The 21,270-nt window shown below is 48.8% G+C and overlaps 1 protein-coding gene and 1 long non-coding RNA gene across 3 annotated transcripts in view; both read right to left on the bottom strand.

The window, feature by feature from the left end:
• LOC308594675 overlaps window positions 1-18,433 on the bottom strand; it is a 106,033-nt gene extending 87,600 nt beyond the window's left edge. Inside the window, exon 1 of the long non-coding RNA XR_014011550.1 lies at window positions 18,215-18,433. This is a non-coding gene — a long non-coding RNA (uncharacterized lncRNA). The remainder of the gene's footprint in view (window positions 1-18,214) is intronic.
• The window catches only part of STRA6 (signaling receptor and transporter of retinol STRA6), a 58,764-nt gene that overhangs the window by 32,859 nt on the left and 4,635 nt on the right, over window positions 1-21,270 (bottom strand). Inside the window, exons 2-4 of one of the 2 annotated variants that reach the window (XM_081207729.1) lie at window positions 11,743-11,854; window positions 2,451-2,529; window positions 1,631-1,716 (exon numbers count right to left, since the gene is read on the bottom strand). In XM_081207729.1, coding sequence (XP_081063855.1) covers window positions 1,631-1,716; window positions 2,451-2,529; window positions 11,743-11,843 — 266 coding nt within the window. In that variant the 5' untranslated portion in view covers window positions 11,844-11,854. Of the gene's footprint in view, window positions 1-1,630; window positions 1,717-2,450; window positions 2,530-11,742; window positions 12,233-21,270 lie in introns of those variants that run through there. The other variant, XM_081207730.1, reaches the window with a different exon arrangement.

Below are 21,270 nucleotides of genomic sequence, written 5' to 3'. Positions count from 1 at the left end.
TGCAGACTTGCAGATACACCGCAGGCCCAGAGTGGAGACTGAAGTGCACCCACAGCATTTCAGTGTTCAGCTTTTGCAACGATGGGGTGTGCTCAATGCTGTTCAACAAGAGCTGTTCGACAGTGGAATTTGCTGCCAAGGCGTGTGGTGGAGTCTCCTTCTTTGGAGGTCTTTAAGCAGAGGCTTGATAACCATATGTCAGGAGTGCTCTGATGGTGTTTCCTGCTTGGCAGGGGGTTGGACTCGATGGCCCTTGTGGTCTCTTCCAACTCTATGATTCTATGATTCTATGATTCTATGATTCTATGATTCTATGATTCTATGATTCTATGATTCTATGATTCTATGATTCTATGATTCTATGATTCTATGATTCATTCATGCTGTGCACGAACAAGAATCTGCACAAATGACATTGGTTGTTTCCAAAAATTGCACCTAGGTAGGAGAAGCCAAATACACCTGAGCTTTTCTCACTTGCTATATGCAGGTGTGAATGGCCGAACTCAGGTGGCCTAGGAAACTGCCCAATAGCTGCTTAGGCGATCGACCCAGCTTTTGCAGTATTTCCTGCTCTAACTGGCAGTGACTGTCCAGTGTCTAGAGCAATGAAGGGCCCTTACGTCTCACCTGTGACCTGACCCTTTTCCAGAGATGACCGCAGTTGAGACAGGGACCTTTTGCATGCAAGACAGATGCTCTACTGCTGAGCTGTGGGCCACCCCTCCTACCAAAGGGCACAGAGAGGTGCAACACTGCAATCCTGGGAAGTGTGACCATGCCATGGTTCCTGTTGCCACATCCCTCACAGAGCCTGCTCTTCCCCTGGCAATACCTCTTGCTTCTCTAGTATGTGGCCTCTGGAAGGCTGTCCACAAGAGAATGTGGCCCTCTGCTCGAAGTAGCCTCCCTACCCGGGTGTACACACGTCCATTTTACTAGTTGCGTAGTGGCTAGAACGTTGGACTAAGACCTGGGAGAGACCAGGGTTCAAATCTCTACTCCAGCATGAAACTCACTGGGTGTGACCTGGGGGGCCAGTTCCTGCCTCTCAGCAGGACCTACAACACAGAGTTGTTGTGGAGATTAAGTGAGGACTAGGACCTGGGAGAGACCTGGGTTCAAATCCCCCACCCAGCCATGAAGCTCCCTGGGTGTGACTCTGGGGGCCAGTCACTGCCCCTGAGCCTGATCTACCTCACAGGGTTGTTGTTATCAGATTAAACAGGGGGGGGGGGCGTTTCATATGTGCCGTATTGAGCTCCTTGGAGGAAAGGTGGCATAGAAATGTATAAGCAAGCCTTCCACAACCTGCATACATTACATTGTGCTCATTAGCCTGACCCACATAAATCTGCTTATTTTTGCATAAATTGTTCACCTTCTACTACATGGGGGGCAGCAAAGAACTATGTGGGGCAAAGCTCATGCAGCCTACACACATGCCAGGCAATGGGAAGGACCCCTTAGACCTCCCTCTGCCTTTGATGGTCCTACCACAATCACACACCACCCAATTTGCCACCTTAAGAACTCACAACCTGACGAATGACAATTGTCAATCTTAGCTCAGAGACAGCAAAAGACCATGTCCTCCATCCCTAGGCTGCATCTGGGCTGTGGAGGGTACCTTAGCAGTCCAGGGGCTCCATCCCAACAATTTTTATAGAGTTTCTTCCGCTTCACCAGCAGTGAGAGAATCAGCAAGACAGCCAGCTGCAAGAGAGGAAGTGGTGTGGATTCAATGAGAGCAACAAAGACTGTTGTTTGCACAGCTCCATCCCATCTTGATAAATATAAAATGTGGCAGCTCCAGGAGCCAAGAGCTTATGGGTTTATAGCAGGGCCCTCATGAGACTGCCGAGATGTTGATTTCTTTTTACTTTTACTTGACTACGAAATACATTAGAGTGCTGACTTGAAAACAGACATTTTCCGCTGTTTCTCCTACACTCTGGAAAGCCCTTCTCTCCATTGTACATGAAGCAACTTCAGTTACCCGCTTTGCAGAGACAAACCGTTTGCATAGGCTTTGGTAGTTGGCTATGGTACTTCTAAAGCTCTGCTTCATTAGATTATTTTAGAGTCTTGTTATGTTTTGTACTGCCATATACCTCTAACATTTTTTTTAAAAAAAATTAAGCATTTTAGAAATATTTTAGAATAGATCAATAAGTATCCACTATTATGTTTCAGCTCTATGAAATAATAACAATGGAAGACCTTTTACATAAACGAGAAACATGATACACCAATGCTATAGAAAATAGTTGACATAACATTTCAGTTTAGTTTCACAAATGTCACTTGCAAATGAAATTAAACTTTGCAGGCAAGTTAGCAACACCTCTCCTCTTCTCTGCTCACAGTGATGTCTCCAGTATGACTTCATCTTCTTGAAAAATTGTCTGTGAGCTCCATTAGCAGGAGACGACTTGGGAAATACTTACTGATACTGGAGCCATGCAGGCGTGGTAGAGGTCATAAGGGATGGTGGGATGGCAGTCTGGGATAACTTCAGGAGTCATGCTATATGAAAGAGAAATGCAAATGTTTAAAATAACATTCACTTCAAGCGGTGCACAGTTAGACTATGGAACTCCCTTAAAGAGGGCATGAATTGTGGTGAGACGTGGACAAGCAACACCCTGTGTTGTGGGTGGGTACGTTTGGATAGCCACAACACCCGATTGGTAGGTCCCTTGATGCAGGGTTCAATCAGGCCAATGGGACGCAGGCTAAACGGATCAAGAGACCTATATATACCTATGCATGTGACCCAGAGCTTCCTCTTTCGGCGCGTGCGTTCGGAACACCCGCCCACCTCTCCCTACTTTTAGGGCTTTGCGCTTGACCTTGCTATGCCGTTATGTGTCGTCTGTCATTGGGACAGGGGCATGGCAGGAATTTTCCCCACTTGGCTGATTGGCTGTTGCCATTTGGGTTTCACCTGCTGCGTAGCAAATTGTCACAACCTGTAAGGTTGTGGATAGGCTCTGGTTCAGGTGATAGGGATGGGAGAACGCTCTCACCATCCCGATGTGAAGGGTATTCCGTTAAAGGAATCCAGGGACTTGATGGTTTGGTCAACCCCTAAGAGGGGGTTGTGCCCGTGCCTGAGTCCAGGGGGACATTTGGGTGGCGGAGTTACCCCTTTCCCGGCTTTCCGCTTATCCAGGTGTTCACCCTTGGCTGACCTATGCTGGTGCCCTCGGTCAGCATTACCTGTATGGCAGGGAGCTAGTCAAGCCAGAGCCTGTACAACCAGTCACTTGCTGTAATCAATAAAGTTGTGGCCTAAATTCTGCCAAAAAGCAAACAAAAAATTTGAGTCAAGTGTGAATTTATTTAGGGGGGAGGTTTCTGGGTCTGAACACGCAAACGTGTAAAACGGAATCCAATAAGTTGTGCCCAGCTAAAAGGAGGATTTTGCACAAGGATTCCACCCTCAGGGGGTAAAATACTTATTCTAGGAAACCTCTGGTATATGTGTGCCACTATATTAACCAAGCAGGGAGATAAATCTATGTCATGCATGCAAAGCCATTTTCTGGTTCCTTGGAAAATAGGGGTTTGAGGGCAGAGCTTACATAGCTTATGTTAATGGGAGGCAATATATATTAAAATTAAAAGGATTTTTTAAAAAAGGAGCAACCAAATTAACCGAAGGGGTGTTAAAAGAACTGGTTTTGTGAGCAAGAGATTAAAGGCGCTAAATATGCATAACACGGTTCAACTAAGGGAGATGGAGAACCGTGGAAATTTATTTGAAGAGCTGGGAAATGCACCATGGCGGATAAGGAATTAGTTCAGGTGGGTCCCAAGGGACATTACTGGAGGGAGGGAGGGAGGGGACTTTGCTAAGCAGCGGGGGCTGAAAAGGGTGGAGAAGCTGACCCTGGCACCTACCCCCCTTGTCATAGAAAAGGCTGGATGGAATCAGGAGATGGAGCCAAGCAGCTATTTGCAAACAATGAGCAAAGGAGCATCAGGGCAGCTGGAGCATAGCTGTCAACTTTCCCCCTTTTTAAGGGAAATTCCCTTATTCCAAATAGGATTCCTCGCAAGAAAAGGGAAAAGTTGACAGCTATGAGCTGGAGCCCCTTGGGGGGCATCAGAGCCAATGGCAGGTGGAGCCCACTTAGGGCAGGCTCATGCCCTGCATTGAAAGTGCTAGGACACCACTTTAGACCGTCATGGCTGCCCCCAAAGAATGCTGGGAGCTGCAGTTTGTTGTGGGTGCTGAGAGCCCTGTTCCTCTCACAAAACTACAGTTCCCAGAGGGGTTTAACAGTCAGCCTCTCTTCATAGGGCGCTCTGGCAGGGCCGGCCCACCCATGAGGCAAGGTGAGGTCACCGCCTCAGGCGGCAGAATCCACAGAGGCAGCAGATCCCCATGTCGAACTACAATCTCCCCCTTGTTCCTGGTGTAGATCTTCACTCACCCCTTCTTTCCCGTGGGGGAGGAGGATTGCCTTTTATGGGTCCCCTCAGGTGCCAAAATGTCATGGGCTGGCCCTGCACTCTAGGAATTGGGAGGCCTTAGAAAAAGGCAGAGATGAGGAAGCCCTTTCATCTCAAGGGCCCACAACTTGTCATGGACAACCTTCCAGAAGCTACAGAGCGGGGGTGGTGGACACACGCAAACGTAGTCGGAGGAATGGAAGTGGCCCTTACCGTGGGTGTATGCACCTTGTTGTGCCACAGGCAGAAGTCTCTGCCCCCTCCACCCCTCCAGTTCCTCCTCGCAGGCAAGCAAGAGGCAGCATCAGAGCTCAAGGGCTCTTTCCACACTCTCAATGGCCTGGGGCGTCCCAGGGACCCTCTAGAGCAGGGGTAGGAAACCTATGGCCCAGGGGCCGGATGCAGCCCAATTGCCTTCTCAATCTGGCCTGCGGATGGTCCAGGAATCAGCGTGTTTTTACATGAGCAGAATGTGTGCTTTTATTTAAAATGCATCTCTGGGTTATTTGTGGGGCGGCATAGGAATTCGTTCATTTTCATTTATTTATTTATTATTTATACCCTGCCCATCTGGCTGGGTTTCCCCAGCCACTCTGGGTGGCTTCCAACAGAATATTAAAATACAATAACCTATTAAACATTAAAAGCTTCCCTAAACAGGGCTGTCTTTAGACGTTTTCTAAAAGTCAGATAGCTGCTTATTTCCTTGACATCTGAGGGAAGGGCGTTCCACAGGGTGGGTGCCACCACCGAGAAGGCCCTCTGCCTGGTTCCCTGTAACTTAGCTTCTCGCAGCGAGGGAACCACCAGAAGGCCCTCAGAGCTGGACCTCAGTGACCTGGCTGGACGATGGGGGTGGAGACGCTCCTTCCGGTGTACTGGGCCAAGGCCGTTTTTCAAAATATAGTCCAGCCCACCACATGATCTGAGGGACAGTGGATCTGCCCATGGCTGATAAAGGTTGCTGGCCCCTGCTCTAGTTGCTGGAAGCCATAGGATAGGAGACTCTTGTGCTTGGGTCCTCCTTGCTGGTTTCCTGCATTGCAGGGGGTGGGTCTAGATGACCCTTGGGGTGCCTTCCAACTCTATCATTCTACGATTCTATGATCTGGCTGGCCGCTGTGAGAACAGGAAGCTGGACTAGATGGGCCACTGCTCTGACCCCACAGGCTCTTCCTATGTTCTTATTTGGTCCCCCTGGACCCGAGGCTCCCCAGTCCCCACCCTGGGAAGAGGCCAAGAACTGGGAAATTGGCTTGGAAGAAACCAACCTATCTGAAACCAGGGACCTCGCTGGCCACTTGTTGTTGTCGCGGGCAAGGTTGCGTTTTGCCAGGATTGTGGCGCAGAGCAAGAAACTCACCTCTTTAGAATGGACGCTTTTTCAAGATATGCACAGTCACGGCTGTTGGGGTGGCACAGGTCAGATAGTGTTTCTTCCTGGGTTTCCCAAAGCTCTGCGTAGCTGCCTCTTTCCAAGAGGGTGGGGGGTGAGCCGACCCAAAAGTCCTGCTGCTGCACCCTGTTCCCTGGCCTCACCCCTGGGTAACTGCCAGCCACACAGAGCACTGGGAACCCGGCTGAACTACACTGCCCTGCCCTCTGTGGTGCATTGGCAAGAGTGTCAGACTAGGACCAGGGATCCCCACTTGGTCAATTGGGCCAGTCAATCACTCTCAGGCTAACCTACCTCACAAGGATAGGTAAAGGTAAAGGGACCCCTGACCATTAGGTCCAGTCATGGTTGACTCTGGAGTTGTGGTGCTCATCTTGCTTTATTGGCTGAGGGAGCCGGTGTACAGCTTCCGGGTCATGTGGCCAGCATGACTAAGCCGCTTCTGGTGAAACAGAGCAGCGCACGGAAACACCGTTTACCTTCCCGCCAGAGCAGTACCTATTTATCTACTTGCACTTTGACGTGCTTTCGAACAGCAGGGACCGAGCAACGGGAGCTCACCCCATTGCGGGGATTCGAACCGCTAACCTTCTGATCAGCAAGTCCTAGGCTCTGTGGTTTAACCCACAGCGCCACCCACATCCTTCATAGGGATAAGGTGGGGATAACTGAGGACTAGGACCTGGGAAACCAGGGTTCAATCCCCTACTCAGCTAGGAAACTCACTTGGGGGCAGTCTTAGCCTCTCAGCCTAACCTACCCTGAAGGATTGTTGTGGGGATTAAATGAGGACACATAGGTGGTGATGGGGGGCAACCCTGTATGCCACATTGAGCTCACTGGAGAAAAACATGGGATATAAGTGTAATAGTAAGCCAGCAAACAAAGAAATATTTCACGCCACTGTTTCTGTAGCATTTTGCAGATACCATGGTGTGCTCTGTGGCAGTGCTACTGGTCGGATTTAAAGAGCAGGGCAAGACTGGGTCTCCCTCCCCCCTTTTTTTTTTTCAAGTCTAGGGCTTGCCGATCAGAAGGCTGATGGTTCGAATCACCATGACAGGGTGAGCTCCTGTTGCTTGGCCCCTGCTCCTGCCCACCTAGCAGTTCGAAAGCACGCTCCGTCAGGAAGGTAAACGACGTTTCCGTGTGCTGCTCTGGTTCGCCAGAAGCAGCTTAGTCATGCTGGCCACATGACCCAGAAGCTGTACACCGACTCCCTCAGCCAGTAAAGTGAGATGAGCGCCACAACTCCAGAGTTGTCCGTGACTGGACCTAATGATCAGGGGTCCCTTTACCTTTTACCCTCCCTGGTAAAGTCTAACAAGAACAAACATTCTGGAGAGAGGAGCAGCAGGATGCTGACCTAGAGAAAGGGACAATTTGGCTCTTTGTTGTGACTTTTCAGTGCTTCTGGTTTCACCCAAACCCAAACAGGGATCAAGTTACAGCCAATGAATGGAGCAGAAATCCAAGTCTTCCTGGGATCTGAATGCAAAGAGGAGCTTTGTGCCCACTTCTGGTCATGCTGTTTAGCAAGGCCCAGCTGAATCACTCGGCACCTCATTTTAGGAACATAGAATTGTAGCGTTGGAAGGGATCCCAAAGGCTAACCCCCTTCAATGCAGGAATCACGGCTAAAGCCCCCTTGACAGAGGTCTATCCCACCTCTGCTTAAAAACCTCCAAGGAAAGGGAGTCCACAACCTCCCAAGGGATTCCCCTTCCCTGTTGAACAGCTCTTGCTGCCAGCAAGTTCTTCCTGATATTTTGCCGGTCTCCATCCTTGTCATTTGAATCTGTTGCTTTGGGTCTTCCCCTCTGGAGCAGCAGAAGGGAACCTTGCTCCATCTTACATGTGACAGTCCTTTAGATATTTGAAGATGGCTCTCAGGCTACATCTCAGCCTTCTTTGCTCCAGGCGAAACAGCCCCAGTTCCCTTAAAGGGTAAAGGGACCCCTGACCATTAGGTACAGCCATGACCAACTCTGGGGTTGTGGCGCTCATCTTGCTTTACTGGCCGAGGGAGCCGGTGTACAGCTTGTCAGTCATGTGGCCAGCATGTCTAAGCCGCTTCTGGCAAGCCAGAGCAGCACACGGAAACGCCATTTACCTTTCCGCCAGAGCGGTACCTATTTATCTACTTGCACTTCGTGCTTTCGAACTGCTAGGTTGGCAGGAGCAGGGACCAAGCAACGGGAGCTCACCCCGTTGTGGGAATTTGAACCACCAACCTTCTAATCGGCAAGTTCTAGGCTCTGTGGTTTAACCCACAGTGCCACCCAGGTCCCCCCAGTTCCCTTAATGGTTCCTCAAAAGGTCTTGGATTCCAGGCTCTATCATCTCAGTCACCTGCCTCTGCGCATGTTCCTGCTTGGCAATAGCCTTCTTACACTGGGGTGCCCAGAAGTGGACACAAGACCCCAGGTGTGGTCTGACCATGGCAGAATAGAGTGGCACTACGCTTTCTCTTGATCTGGACACTAGACTTCTGTAGATGCAGCCTAGAATGGCACTGGCCTTTTTGCTGCTGCATCACAGTTGACTCACTTTAAACTTGTGGTCTACCAAGACCCCTAAATCCATTTCACATGGCCTGCTGTTAAGCCAATCCATCCTATATTTGCACATCTGGTGATTCCTGATGCCTGTTTCAAGCTACGGTTTTTGGTTCAGGCTCAGCTGTGATTCTGGTCTAGTTCTTGAATCCAAGCCAGTAAAAGATTCTGCAACCTGTTTAGCCCACCTGTAGTGGCTGCACGGGACACGGGTGGTGCTGTGGGTTAGACCACAGAGCCTAGGACTTGCCGATCAGAAGGTTGGCGGTTCGAATCCCCACAATGGGGTGAGCTCCCGTTGCTCGGTCCCTGCTCCTGCCAACCTAGCAGTTCAAAAGCACATCAAAGTACAAGTAGATAAACAGGTACTGCTCTTACGGGAAGGTAAACGGTGTTTCTGTGCACTGCTCTGGTTCACCAGAAGCGGCTTAGTCATGCTGGCCACATGACCCGGAAGCTGTACGCCGGCTCCCTCGGCCAATAAAGCGAGATGAGCGCCACAACCCAGAGTCATCTGCGACTGGACCTAATGGTCAGGGGTCCCTTTACCTTTACTAGTGGTTGTGCAGCTGTTCTGTGAATCCAGTCCAGCCAGCGGCCAGAACGGAAAAGGATAAACCAGGAGTCAGGATCAAGGCAGGAAGTCAGGAATTAAGGATATAGGAACACACAGGAACTCAGGGAGACCTGGTTGCTCAAGCAAGGCTCAACTGGAACAGGAAGCCCTCCTACACTTTTTCCTGTCCCGGAGGACGAAGAGGCCAGCCTGGGTGGGAGGAGGGAGCCCAGGGCTCCCTGGAGAAGCTGCCATGTGCAATTCAGTTGTTTGCCACCCTGGGGAGTTGCACATGGATCCAGCAAGATGCCAACTTCAGACCCATTCAGATCCAGTTCATGGGAAGAACAAGAAATAATAATAACTATTATTATTGTCATCCTTCAGGATGCAGGGCTTTTTCCACTGTGGCTTTGGAGTAAATTGGGGTTAGCTGTGATTCTTGCATTTCATAAGGTTGGACTAGATATCCCTCAGGGTCTCTTCCAGCTCTACAATTATATGATTCCCATAAATGCTTTCTCCCTGAAGTGTTATCTCACCTTGTTTTTCATTTTGTAGAAAAGTCAGCACTATTTCATCCTGTTGCTATGTTCCTGTTGTTTTATGATTATTATTTTTAAATGTGTTTATTAGTTTTAGAGGTTGTGTGGTTTCCCCCCATTCAGGGTGGATTTTACAAACAAAACTAAACAAAAACAAAGATGTAAATTGCCCCATAAACGGCTCTGAAAGGCAATCAACTATTATGAGACAAACAAAATAATTAAAGAAAATGAGAGCCTTAACAGGATGCCATGTTGTGTTTTTAAACAAAAACAAAAAAACAGCATTATTTGAATTTATTAAATCTTCATATCAAAAATCACAGTTGACTTTGACAGAAGGTTTCAAACCAATGAGTAAACCACAAAGAAAACCAAGCAGCCCAACTGAAGAGCCAATTAGGTGCAGCAGTTAAGAGTCTTGGACTTGGGACTGGCAGAGAGCAGGGTTCAAATGCAAACATTGGGCCACTCTTAGCCTAGTGTACTGCACAGCGTTGTAAGGTTAAAATGGGGAGGAGGAGAACTGTGTAACTCACCTTGAGCCCCTTGCACTAGGTGGGCTACTGGCCTGATCCAGCCGGGCTCTTGTTATGTTTTCATTCATTTTGGAGCGAGTGGAAAACGAAACTGAATGTAGCCCATTTGGTTCAAAACAAATGCTCAGAGGAACAAATGGGAGTCCCACTGGAGACCATTTCCTTTGGCGGCCACATTAAAGGGCTATTTTGGGGTCAACAAAATGCACCCACAAAGGACCCTGTGGTGTAGTTGTGGGTCTTTATTTTATTTCCCTTTTTGTTGTTGAAAAACTCTATATAACATCGCATAGACTTAGCATTCTTATTGGTACCAAATTAATTGTGAGAGTGATATTAAACTTTTGTTTTGCCTATCATTTCAAAAATCCAGTGAAAGAAAGAAAGAAAGAAAGAAAGAAAGAAAGAAAGAAAGAGAGGACTTTGTTGCTCCCACAGCAGAAGAAAAATAAAAATAAGCTTTTAAAATAAATGAAAATGAAATGGGAATATTGAAACAAATATGAAGCCATATTTGCTAATCTTTAGACTGATACAAGCCGATAGAATCTACAGTTCACATCTATACATAAAAACTGATGTCTAATTGTAGGGGGGTTCCCCCCCCCCATGTTACCACTTTGTTCATAGGCTGTTTGGTGGGTATTTAGGCTAATGAAGTGACACTGCAGCCATGCAGGAAACATTCACAAAACCATATCCGAGTGAGGGCAGGATCAGAAAAGAATGATTCCCGCCCTCACTCTGGATGGCGAGGGAACAGTCCTGAGCGCCATTAAGGAGCAGAACCACCGTCAGCACCAGGTTGCATGGATCACTGGCCACAGCTGCCACAAATAAATGAGAAAGCTGTATTCCGGGGGGGGGGAGTTGTATGAAATGCACCCCCCCCCAACAAAATGCCTTCGATTTGAGGAGTGAAAGTTCTCAAAATACAATTTGCTTTGGGGCTGAACTGAAGAGGCTACTTCCAAAAACACATTAATAGCAATACAGAATATGGATATGATGATATGATATGATATGATATGATATGATATGATATGACATACGATTATATGATTTCTGCCCCAGGAGGAGACCATGATAAAGTAGTAATATAAATGGGGCTACAGGAGGATTAATAGATTACAGAAAATGCTGGCATAGGGACTTTTAAGAACAGCTTTGCCGAGGAGTGTGGCAAGGTGGTGGTGAAAGACAGATTATGGCTTAGACCTACCTAAAGCAAACATGCTGCTACATCACCAAAATGTATTCTCCCCCTCCCCCCAGTGAAAATTTGAGTACTTTAGATCTGTTGGCACCTACTCATGGTTTCGGCGGGCATTGAATATGAAGGTAAGATACTAACTTCCATTGCATGTTATCTCTCAGATACTACATACCTTTACATGTCAGGCAATCAAATGTAGTCATATGCCATTGCAGGTCCCCCAAGAAAACACTCTCAAAACACCCTCCCCAAACCAGCTATGAGATGTAGTGGTCAAATAAAGTACAATGCTGGACATAAAGGCACCAAACATTCAGTAAATGCTGGCTTATCCTGAGCAGATAGGAAACTGAAATTTGAAAGGAAGGGGAAGTTTTCAGAGCACATTCATTTCAGACCTGGGATTCCCCCCACTGAATTGCATTCCCCACATCATACTTGGGAAACAAATGAATTAGCAATACTCACTCATCCTGGTCCCCTTTTTGGTCATATATATACCAGTTATCGTCATAAGCAAAGTTGCCATCCATGGAAAGGTCGTCGGTCACCAGCCCTTGGGAAGACATCCTGTTTGCTTCTGTCCGGCAGGATAAATGCAAAGAATAACAGAGGGGGGGGTTTGCGTGAGATTTTCTTCCTTAGCTATAGATTTTACCCTTCTTATTAAGCATCTGTCCCGCAGCTGATTCAGGTCAACTTGCTGAGTTTAAAGCCCCATTGCGCCCAACTCTGGCAGCTGTGAGGCTCAACACATCCGACTCAACTCTTTCTTTCCTTTCGCTCCTTCTGCCTCTTTCTCCCTCCCACTTTGCTCTGTAGAACTTGGCTCCAAGTGACTCCTGTTTCAACAGCTGATGAAAACAAAGGAGAATAGAGAGCGTGGCCATAAAAACCTCGCTTGGGAGAGTCTGGGTCGTGACATGAGACAAGGAGATTAAAAGGAACCAAGGGCAGGTTGAATTGGGTTTCTGCCCACCCACCCTCCACTGCGGAGAACGCCAGACCCAGAATGAACCAAACCAATTGTTTTCTTTACTTAACAGAGGTTTACGTGAATCTCGGGAGCAGGGCAGAGGAGGGGGCTTAAGCAAAAATGATTAAAGATGGCTTTAAAAGAGGATTCAGCAAAGTGGCTCTTCTTACATTCTCATGGGAGAGGGCTCTTGGGCTCAGATCCTGGTGGTGGGCTTCCCCTGGGGGGCATCTGGTTGGCAACCATGAGAACAGGATACTGGACTAAGTGGGCCATGGGCCTAATTCACAGGGCACTTCCTGGGTTCCATGTCCCAACTCCTCCCAATTTCAGCCAAACCACACTCTCCATTTCTAAAAAACAGTAGCTAAGGAGGCAAAGTTCTGTATAGTTAAAGCCATGGTTTTCCCAGTAGTGATGTATGGAAGTGAGAGCTGGACCATAAAGAAGGCTGATGGCCGAAGAATTGATGCTTTTGAATTATGGTGCTGGAGGAGACTCTTGAGAGTCCCATGGACTGCAAGAAGATCAAACCTATCCATTCTGAAGGAAATCAGCCCTGAGTGCTCACTGGAAGGACAGATCCTGAAGCTGAGGCTCCAATACTTTGGCCACCTCATGAGAAGAGAAGATTCCCTGCAAAAGACCCTGATGTTGGGAAAGATTGAGGCCACAAGGAGAAGGGGACGACAGAGGACGAGATGGTTGGACAGTGTCCTCGAAGCTACCAGCATGAGTTTCACCAAACTGCGGGAGGCAGTGGAAGACAGGAGTGCCTGGCATGCTGTGGTCCATGGGGTCATGAAGAGTCGGACATGACTAAACGACTAAACAACAACAAGGAGGCCAGTTCCAAAAGAAGGGCATGGGTTTCTTCTGCAATTAGAGCACTGGTCCTCAGTCATCAGAACACAAGGACTGCCCTGCTGGATCAGGCCAGTGGCCCATCTAGTCCAAAATCCTGGTCTCACAGTGGCCAACTAGGTGACCAAAGGGAAACCAGCAAGCAGGATTCGAGCAGAAGAGCAGCCCTTTTGTGGTCTACAGCAACTGGTATCCATCGAGAGCCCTCTCCTCCATGAATTTGTCTCAGCCTCATCTAAAGCCATTCAAGTCGGTGGCCATCACTGCTTCTAGGGTGTGCTGGGCCCGGGGGTTAACCCGAGCAACACGGTCCAGGTCTGGTCCCGAATCCAAGGATTCCACGAGAAGTCAGTCTAACAGGGCCAAGGCAGGAAACCAGGCTAGGTCAGGCACAGGGTAACAGGCGGGTAGCAGCAGTGTTGCTCCCGCAACCTGGGGCAAGGTCCAGCAGCCTTTCATCTCTGACAGGGTAACGGCCAGTCCTGATCCCCCGGTGACTCACCTCCCTGCCTCGCCCAAAGGCGAGCACTCCTCCTGCAAGGACTCAGGTCTCTCCTTCTCTCAGACCTTACTAGACCCAGGAGCCACCTCAGCCTCTCCTGACCCAACTGGTAGTGGAGCAGCTGCACGTGACAACGAGGTAATCCTCGCATCTGGAGCCAGGGCAGGCTCAGGCCCCTGACTCGGCCCAGCTGGTGCTTGTTGCAGGGGAACCTGTGCAGACCGGGGCTCTTCAGGATCAGGCCCCAGACACGGTTCCGATGCCACCTGAGGCAGAGGATCCGGTATGGACCGAGACTCCTCCGGTTCCAAGTCTGAGCCCGAGTCCCAGGCCATCACACAGGGGGGGCAAGTTCCATAGTTTAACTGTGTAGCTTGTGAGGGCTACTAGCCACTAACTAGTCCAGAACACCAGGAAGAACTTTCTGAGAATGAGAGCTGTTTGACAATGGAATGGCCTCCCTCAGGAGGTGATGGACTCTCCTTCCTTGGAGGATTGTAAGCAGAGATTGGGTGGCCATCTGCCATGGATGTTTTAACTGGGATTCCTGCACTGCAGGGGGTTAGACTGGATGACCCTTGGGATCCCTTCTACAATTCTATGATTCTATGAATTTGGATCACCAAAATCAGAGGAGATGTACAAGTAAGGATTTCAGAATTTCTGAGGGGGGAGTCACACAGGCTATTGGTGGCACATTCAGAGCCAGAATCTACACCAGGCATCCCCAACCTTCGGCCCTCCAGATGTTTTGGACTACAATTCCCATCATCCCTGACCACTGGTCCTGTTAGCCAGGGATCATGGGAGTTGTAGGCCAAAACATCTCGAGGGCCACAGGTTGGGGGTGCCTGGTCTACGCCTTCACCCTTTGGACCAGAGGGATCCAAGCCACCACATTCCCATCTGTACGGTCCCCTTGTCTCCCCGCAGACCATGCCAAGCATGAATGGGGCATCTCACAGTGGCCGCCTTGCGAGAGCCAAATTCTTGCTTGCTCTCACAGCATGGAGTCCACACTCCGCCCTGCGTTTGCCCGAAACTCGATCCCTTTGCTCCTCTGCCTAACCTCTGCCTGGGAAAGCAAAGGCTTTGATCGGGACTGCGAGGGAAGAGATTGATGGCTGCAATAAAGCCCCTCCGTATTCTTCATTTCCCACTATCCATCACTCCCCAGAGAGCATTTTGCCTTTCGCCAAAATGAATAGCGCAACAGTGAATTGGGAAGTGTTTGAGGGGTGGGAGGGGGTGGAGGAGCAGAGAGTGCAATGAGAGCATATTGCATGTGGCTTTTAATAAAAACGATAAGAGATCTGACTCAAGAACAGCTTTTTGATTTCTTTTAGAGGGAGTTAATTCAATTCAACTGAACTTCGCGCAGGAGTTGCAACAAGAAGGTAGCTCAGCTGAGTCAGGAATCTGGGCTTGAAAGTCAGCCTGGATGGTGGCTGCCATTGTTAAAACATGTCTGACTCAGAGTAGACCCACCGAAATTAATGAACCTAAGTTAGTCGGCTCCATTCACTTCAAAGGGTTTGTTCTGAGTAAGACTGGCAAGTGAATCTAAGCAAACAGAAACAGGGTCCATTTTGCAAGCGTGGGCGGGAGGCGGACAGAGCACACGTGATATTGGGGGTCTCTTGGAATCTGGGGCTGCAGCAATGGGAAGAAACAGGACCCTCTGGGGATGTGAACGCTCCACACTCTCTCCATCCAGACTCAGGCTGCATATATGTGTAAATGAACCATAGATCATAAAGATGCCACAGACGTCTGTGTCTTATTGTCCTAAAGTAAACACAGTCCCTGGGAAGACTGATACCCTTGGACTCTTGCACCGCGCAAAGATTTGTGAGGAGGGGGCGCCATATTACAAGACGTTTCATTGACAAACTGGCCACATTCCCTAGATCTGAGAACGTAAGAGGAACCTGCTGGATCAGGCCACCGGCCCATCTGGTCCAGTGCTCAAACAGGATCCGTGCACAAGGGTCCTCCTCCCTTCTGTGGTTTCCAGAAAACGCACTGTGACATTCAGCTATGGAGACAGCATAGCCATTGTGGCTAGGTAAAGGGACCCCTAACCATTAGGTCCAGTCGTGGCCGATTCTGGGGTTGCGGCGCTCAACTCGCTTTACTGGCCGAGGGAGCCGGCGTACAGCTTCCGGGTCATGTGGCCAGCGTGACTAAGCCGCTTCTGGCAAACCAGAGCAGCGCACGGAAACACCGTTTACCTTCCTGCCAGAGTGGTACCTATTTATCTACTTGAACTTTGATGTGCTGTCAAACTGCTAGGTTGGCAGGAGCAGGGACTGAGAAACGGGAGCTCACCCCGTCGCGGGGATTCGAACCGCCAACCTTCTGATCAGCAAGTCCTAGGCTCTGTGGTTTAACCCACAGCGCCACCCACGTCCCTTTACCATTGTGGCTAGTAGTTGCCAATAACTGTTTGATCCGTTTTGGGGTGGCCACATGTCCTGATTTACAGAGGACCATCCTAGTCTGTTTGAAGGCTTCCTCTAACTGAAGGGCTGTCTGGTTCACACCCAGTTCAGTGATACAGATCCATAAGAAAATAAAGCAAGGGCCTTGGAGAGGCCCACCTGCATTTTGCCCCTGGAAGGCAGGCTGGGCAGACAGCCAGCTCCCCGTCTCGCTCCCTGGGACAAGAGGGCTTGTATTTAAATCTACTTAAATCTGAAGCTTCATTTATGCATCAAAGCAGATGCAAATTCTATGCTAATCTTCCTCCTCTTTTTTAAGGCAGCGTGTTTAAAGTAGCTACCCTTCTCTAGCAGAAAAGTTTTCCAGGAGTATTTCATATGAATTAAGTAACCCCCAAAGAGTATTTTGTTGAGTTCAAATGATAACAGCCATTGCAGTAAGTTCCAGGGTAGGTAGGTAGGTAGGTTGGTAGGTATATAAAATCAACATATCTACAGAAATGTACGAAGGACCAGGATGCAGCTCAGCAATCAACACCTCACCCTTTAAAAACAAAAGAAAACTCTCACACACCCCTCCTTCCTGCAAAGAGCTCAAAATCACTTAATGCCCCCCCTTTATCCTACAATAACCCTGCAAGGTAGGTGGGACTACTTCTGCACTCCACCCCAAGGAAAGCTGAGTCTTGTTCTCCCCTGCCTACATACCAACTACCGTATTTTTCGCTCTATAACACGCACCAGACCATAACACGCACGTAGTTTTTAGAGGAGGAAAACAAGAAAAAAAATATTCTAAACAAAATAGTGGATATATGATTTTTGTGGTTCATGCTGTGGCCACAGACATGTGATCTGACAGTGAGTTTGGAGTAGCCCAATGCAAAAATCCTGAGGATCCATGTGGATCCATGCTTTGTAACCACGTTTTTGCACCACTGCGGCCCCAGGCAATAGTGGGTGCATGATTTTTTTGGTGCAAGCTGTAGCCATGGACATGCTATGTGATCTGATGGTGAATTTGGGGTGACCCAGTGCAAAAATCCTGAGGATCCATGTGGATCTGTGCTTTGTAACCACGTTTTAAGTGGGGAGGGAAGGAAAAGCACTCAAGGGACAAGGAACACGCGTGGGGTGGGTGGAGAAGGATGCTGTTAATAATGCAGAAGAGGGGTATAATAGGAGAAGGCTCCTCTACTCTCCCGCTTTGCTCCTTTAAAGAAGCAGCCTCTCTGTCCCTCTCTCCTCCTCACTCAGTGGCTCTTCTCCCTCTTTGCTGTTTCAAAGCGAGCCACGGAGGAGGGAAGGAAGGGGAACCATGGATCCTCTGCTCACGACTGCAGCAGATCCCCCCCCCCCGCCATCTGCAGGCATTCGCTCCATAACACGCACAGACATTTCCCCTTACTTTCTAGGAGGAAAAAAGTGAGTGTTATGGTGCAAAAAATACGGTAGTTCCCATTCCAGGATGCGGAGGGGGGATTTGGCAAAGTGTCTCAGAAGGCAACCTGACCCGCTTTGGAAGAGCTAAAGGCAGCTGCAAACGTGCGAGGGATTATGAAGGCAAGATGCAAGGCTATTCAGTTCCAGCAGCACCTGTTGCAACTGAAAGGTGGACCTGGGGCTTTGTGTACACACAGGACAGCTTTGTTCTCCTGGTCTGGCTACATGGTGCTTTGCAGACTTAATACAGATCAAGCCACACGCTTCTGTGCCCAAATTCCCTATCCTTTACCCTCACCCCTCTCCCTCTCTCCAGGGAAACAACCTGAGGAAAAAAATTGCTGCCGGCAAATTAAAGAGAGGCAGAAAGAAGAATCCAATTCATGCATGGATTGTTATTTTCTTCTTCAGATGGAAGCATCCTGCTGGTACCTGTTTGCCATCTGAGGTGGGGGGCCCCAGACACAGGTTTTACATCTCAGTGAGGACAGGGTCTCAGACTCACCACGGCTATGTGCCAGCAATTCCAAGGGAGGGCCAGAAATTAACAGATGCGTTCAATCAGATATATTATACTTCCATAAGTAAAAAGGTAAAGGGACCCCTGACCATTAGGTCCAGTCGTGGCCGACTCTGGGGTTGCAGCACTCATCTCGCTTTATTGGCCGAGGGAGCTGGCGTACAGCTTCCAGGTCATGTGGCCAGCATGACTAAGCCGCTTCTGGCGAACCAGAGCAGCGCATGGAAATGCCGTTTACCTTCCTGCCAGAGCGGTACCTATTTATCTACTTGTACTTTGACGTGCTTTCAAACTGCTAGGTTGGCAGGAGCAGGGACCGAACAATGGGAGCTCACCCCGTCGCAGGGATTCGAACCGCCAACCTTCTGATCAGCAAGTCCTAGGCTCTGTGGTTTAACCCACAGTGCCACCCACGCCCCTCCATAAGTACTGACTGTAACCAAATGTTTGTTCTGAGTACCCAGCAGCTGTTTCAGAATCCAGGAAGTTCTTGCTTTCGTCTGCAACTGGCTGCACATCAGTTTGAGCATTTTGAGCTGCTGTGGTGTTGTGGTAGCACCACAAATCCACACAGTAGCCTAAAAACTAGACCTGAAGTGGGAAATAGATGGCCCTACATTGTCCGGGCTGACTGGAGTGCCTAAAAAATACAGCCATGTGGGAAGTTGCCTGAAAGCAGTCAGACCATTTGTCCATCTGGCTCCGTATTTCCCACCAAAGGCAGTTTCAGACAGCAGTCTCTCCTGCCTGGGACCTTCTGGGACCTTCTGTTCTCTGCCACCAAGCTATGGCCCTTCTCAGATCTCATATGACGCAAGTTCAGGTAGAGAGTGAAGAGATGACTCACAGGCCCCATCCACCATTCAACTAGACTGCAAAAATCCAATATATTCCAAACTGTCACTTCTCCATTTAACAAAAAAGGATGCTCTGCATCTATGCTTAAACTAGAGGCAGCTAACCTGTAGCCCTCCAGATGTTGAGTGATTCCAACTCATTCCTGACAAATGGTTGGAGGGCCACAGGTAAACCAAACTCTTGATTTAAACAGCTTTCTTCCCTGTGACTGAGATGTTTTCAAGAATGGGGTGGGGGCCAAAGAACAGTGGCTTATATGAGACCCAAACGAACAAGCATTATGCCCTGCTGGGTTCATGAAGACTGATCAAGAATTGCTTGAAGATGAAAGCATCACCACCAGTGGAGTCTTCCTGGCATCTTCTCCTGCTGAACAGGTGAAAGGTGGACAGGAGGAACAAGCCTAGTGGAATCAATGGCTCCCAAAACCATTGGATGACTGAACAGGGCTGCAAAACCTTGCCAGCATAACACCTTGCTAGCCTGACCTAGATCAAGAGCAGTTGCTGTGATGCTCTCCAGATGTTCAGTTCCAACGCCCATCAGCCCAGCAAGGACAGCCAATGGTCAGGGATGATGTTGCAGCTGCAGTCCAATTACATCTGGAGGTCATCACGCTGCCCCAAACCTCAGTAAAAGGAGGCTGTCACCATCAATATGATTCAATAATGAATCATATTGCAAACAGCAGTTTTGCAGCCTATCTGAGTCTGGGAAGCTTCCTGTTAAGAGCATGTTGTTGCAATAGGGCCCTATCTCAGTGTTCTTGTGGTATTGGAGCCTTGGCCATTATCTGCTGCTATTTCCTCGTGTCAAAAAGGCCTTGTCCCTTATCTCACTGCTCCCAGGGGCTGGTGGCTGGTGGGGAGAAGCATGGCACCAGCTTCCCCGGCAGAGAAGAAGGGGTGAGGGAAGATCTACATCAGGAACAAGGGAGGGAAGAAGAATGGACATGGGGATCTGCTGCCTTGGTGAATTATGGTGCCTGAGGCAGCTGCCTCACCTTGCCACATGGGTGGGCCGGCCCTGTTGGTGGCAGAGCTCATGCTTTACGCGCAGATTGATGGAGGCTCAATCTCTGGCATCTCCAGGTAGGGCTGGTGTTATGTACTGAGTTGAATAGGATCCAAAATGCAGCAGTCTGATTGGTCCTAGAAAAATAGGATCCAAAATGCAGCAATCTGATTGGTCCTAGAACAATAGGATTCAGAATGCAGCAGTCTGATTGGTCCTAGAACAATGCAGCAGTATGATTGGTCCGCAGGAGCCACCTAATCCAGCTCCAGGTGGAAGTGAATCCACAACCTGATTGGCCTACAGGAGAATCCCGGAATTAGCCAATCACATGCAGCCCATTGTGTAAATACAGTGGTGCCTCGCAAGACGAAAAGAATCCGTTCTGTGATTCTCTTCGTCTAGCGGTTTTTTCGTCTTGCGAAGCAAGCCCATTGACGGATTAGCGGATTAGCACTATTAGCGGCTTTTAGCGGCTTATCTGCTGATCGGATCAGCTGATAAGCGGCTTAGTGGCTTAGAAAAGGGGGGAGGAGAAAAAACCAGCAGAAACTCGCAAGACATTTTCGTCTTGCGAAGCAAGCCCATAGGAAATTCGTTTTGCGAAGCACCTCCAAAACGGAAAACTCTTTCGTCTAGTGAGTTTTCCGTCTTGCGAGGCATTCGTCTTGCGGGGCACCACTGTAATGTATATAAAACAGATATTGTGGGGGAACTTCCATTCCTCCTCACCGCTATGAGCTGAATAAAGAGCATGAAATCCACTTTCGACTCCGAGTATATTTCAGCTGGGAAAGAAGGAAACCTGAAATTCTGACAGAGCAGAGGCCCAAAGGCCAAACAACATTTTAGGGGGCCCAGGCCAGAAGAAGTAGAAGCAAATGACAGCACTTCTTCAAGCAGTGCATAGTTAAGCCATGGAACTAGGCAGTGATGGGCACCAACCTAGATGGCTTTAAAAGACAGTTGGACAAATGAATGGAGAAGAGGGCTATGGATGACTCCCATCCACAATGGCCATGCTCTATCTTTGCAGTGGGAGGCAGCAATGCGTCTGAATTCCACCGGTGGGGGGTGGTTCTTGTATTTGGGTGCTGCTGGCTAGTTTCCCACAGCCACTCTGAGAACAGGGATAGCAGGCCAAGCAAAAAGGCCCAATTCCTCCTCACCCCCTCAGAACTGCACCGTCATATTATGGCAGATGAAGATGATAGACTATATGGAACTTGCCAAACTGACTGGGAGAATCCGAGACCAGAGAGAAGAGATGCTGGAAGAAGATTGGAAGAAGTTTAAAGAATATCTGAAAAAATATGTTAATATTTAAATTTTAGAAGATAGTGCATTTTAAAATAGTATTATTTGCAAGTGATAA

The sequence above is a fragment of the Podarcis bocagei genome (assembly GCF_964188305.1).
Source record: "Podarcis bocagei genome assembly, chromosome: 9".
Lineage (NCBI taxonomy): Eukaryota > Metazoa > Chordata > Lepidosauria > Squamata > Lacertidae > Podarcis > Podarcis bocagei.
This window is presented reverse-complemented; position numbering and strand designations above follow the sequence as displayed.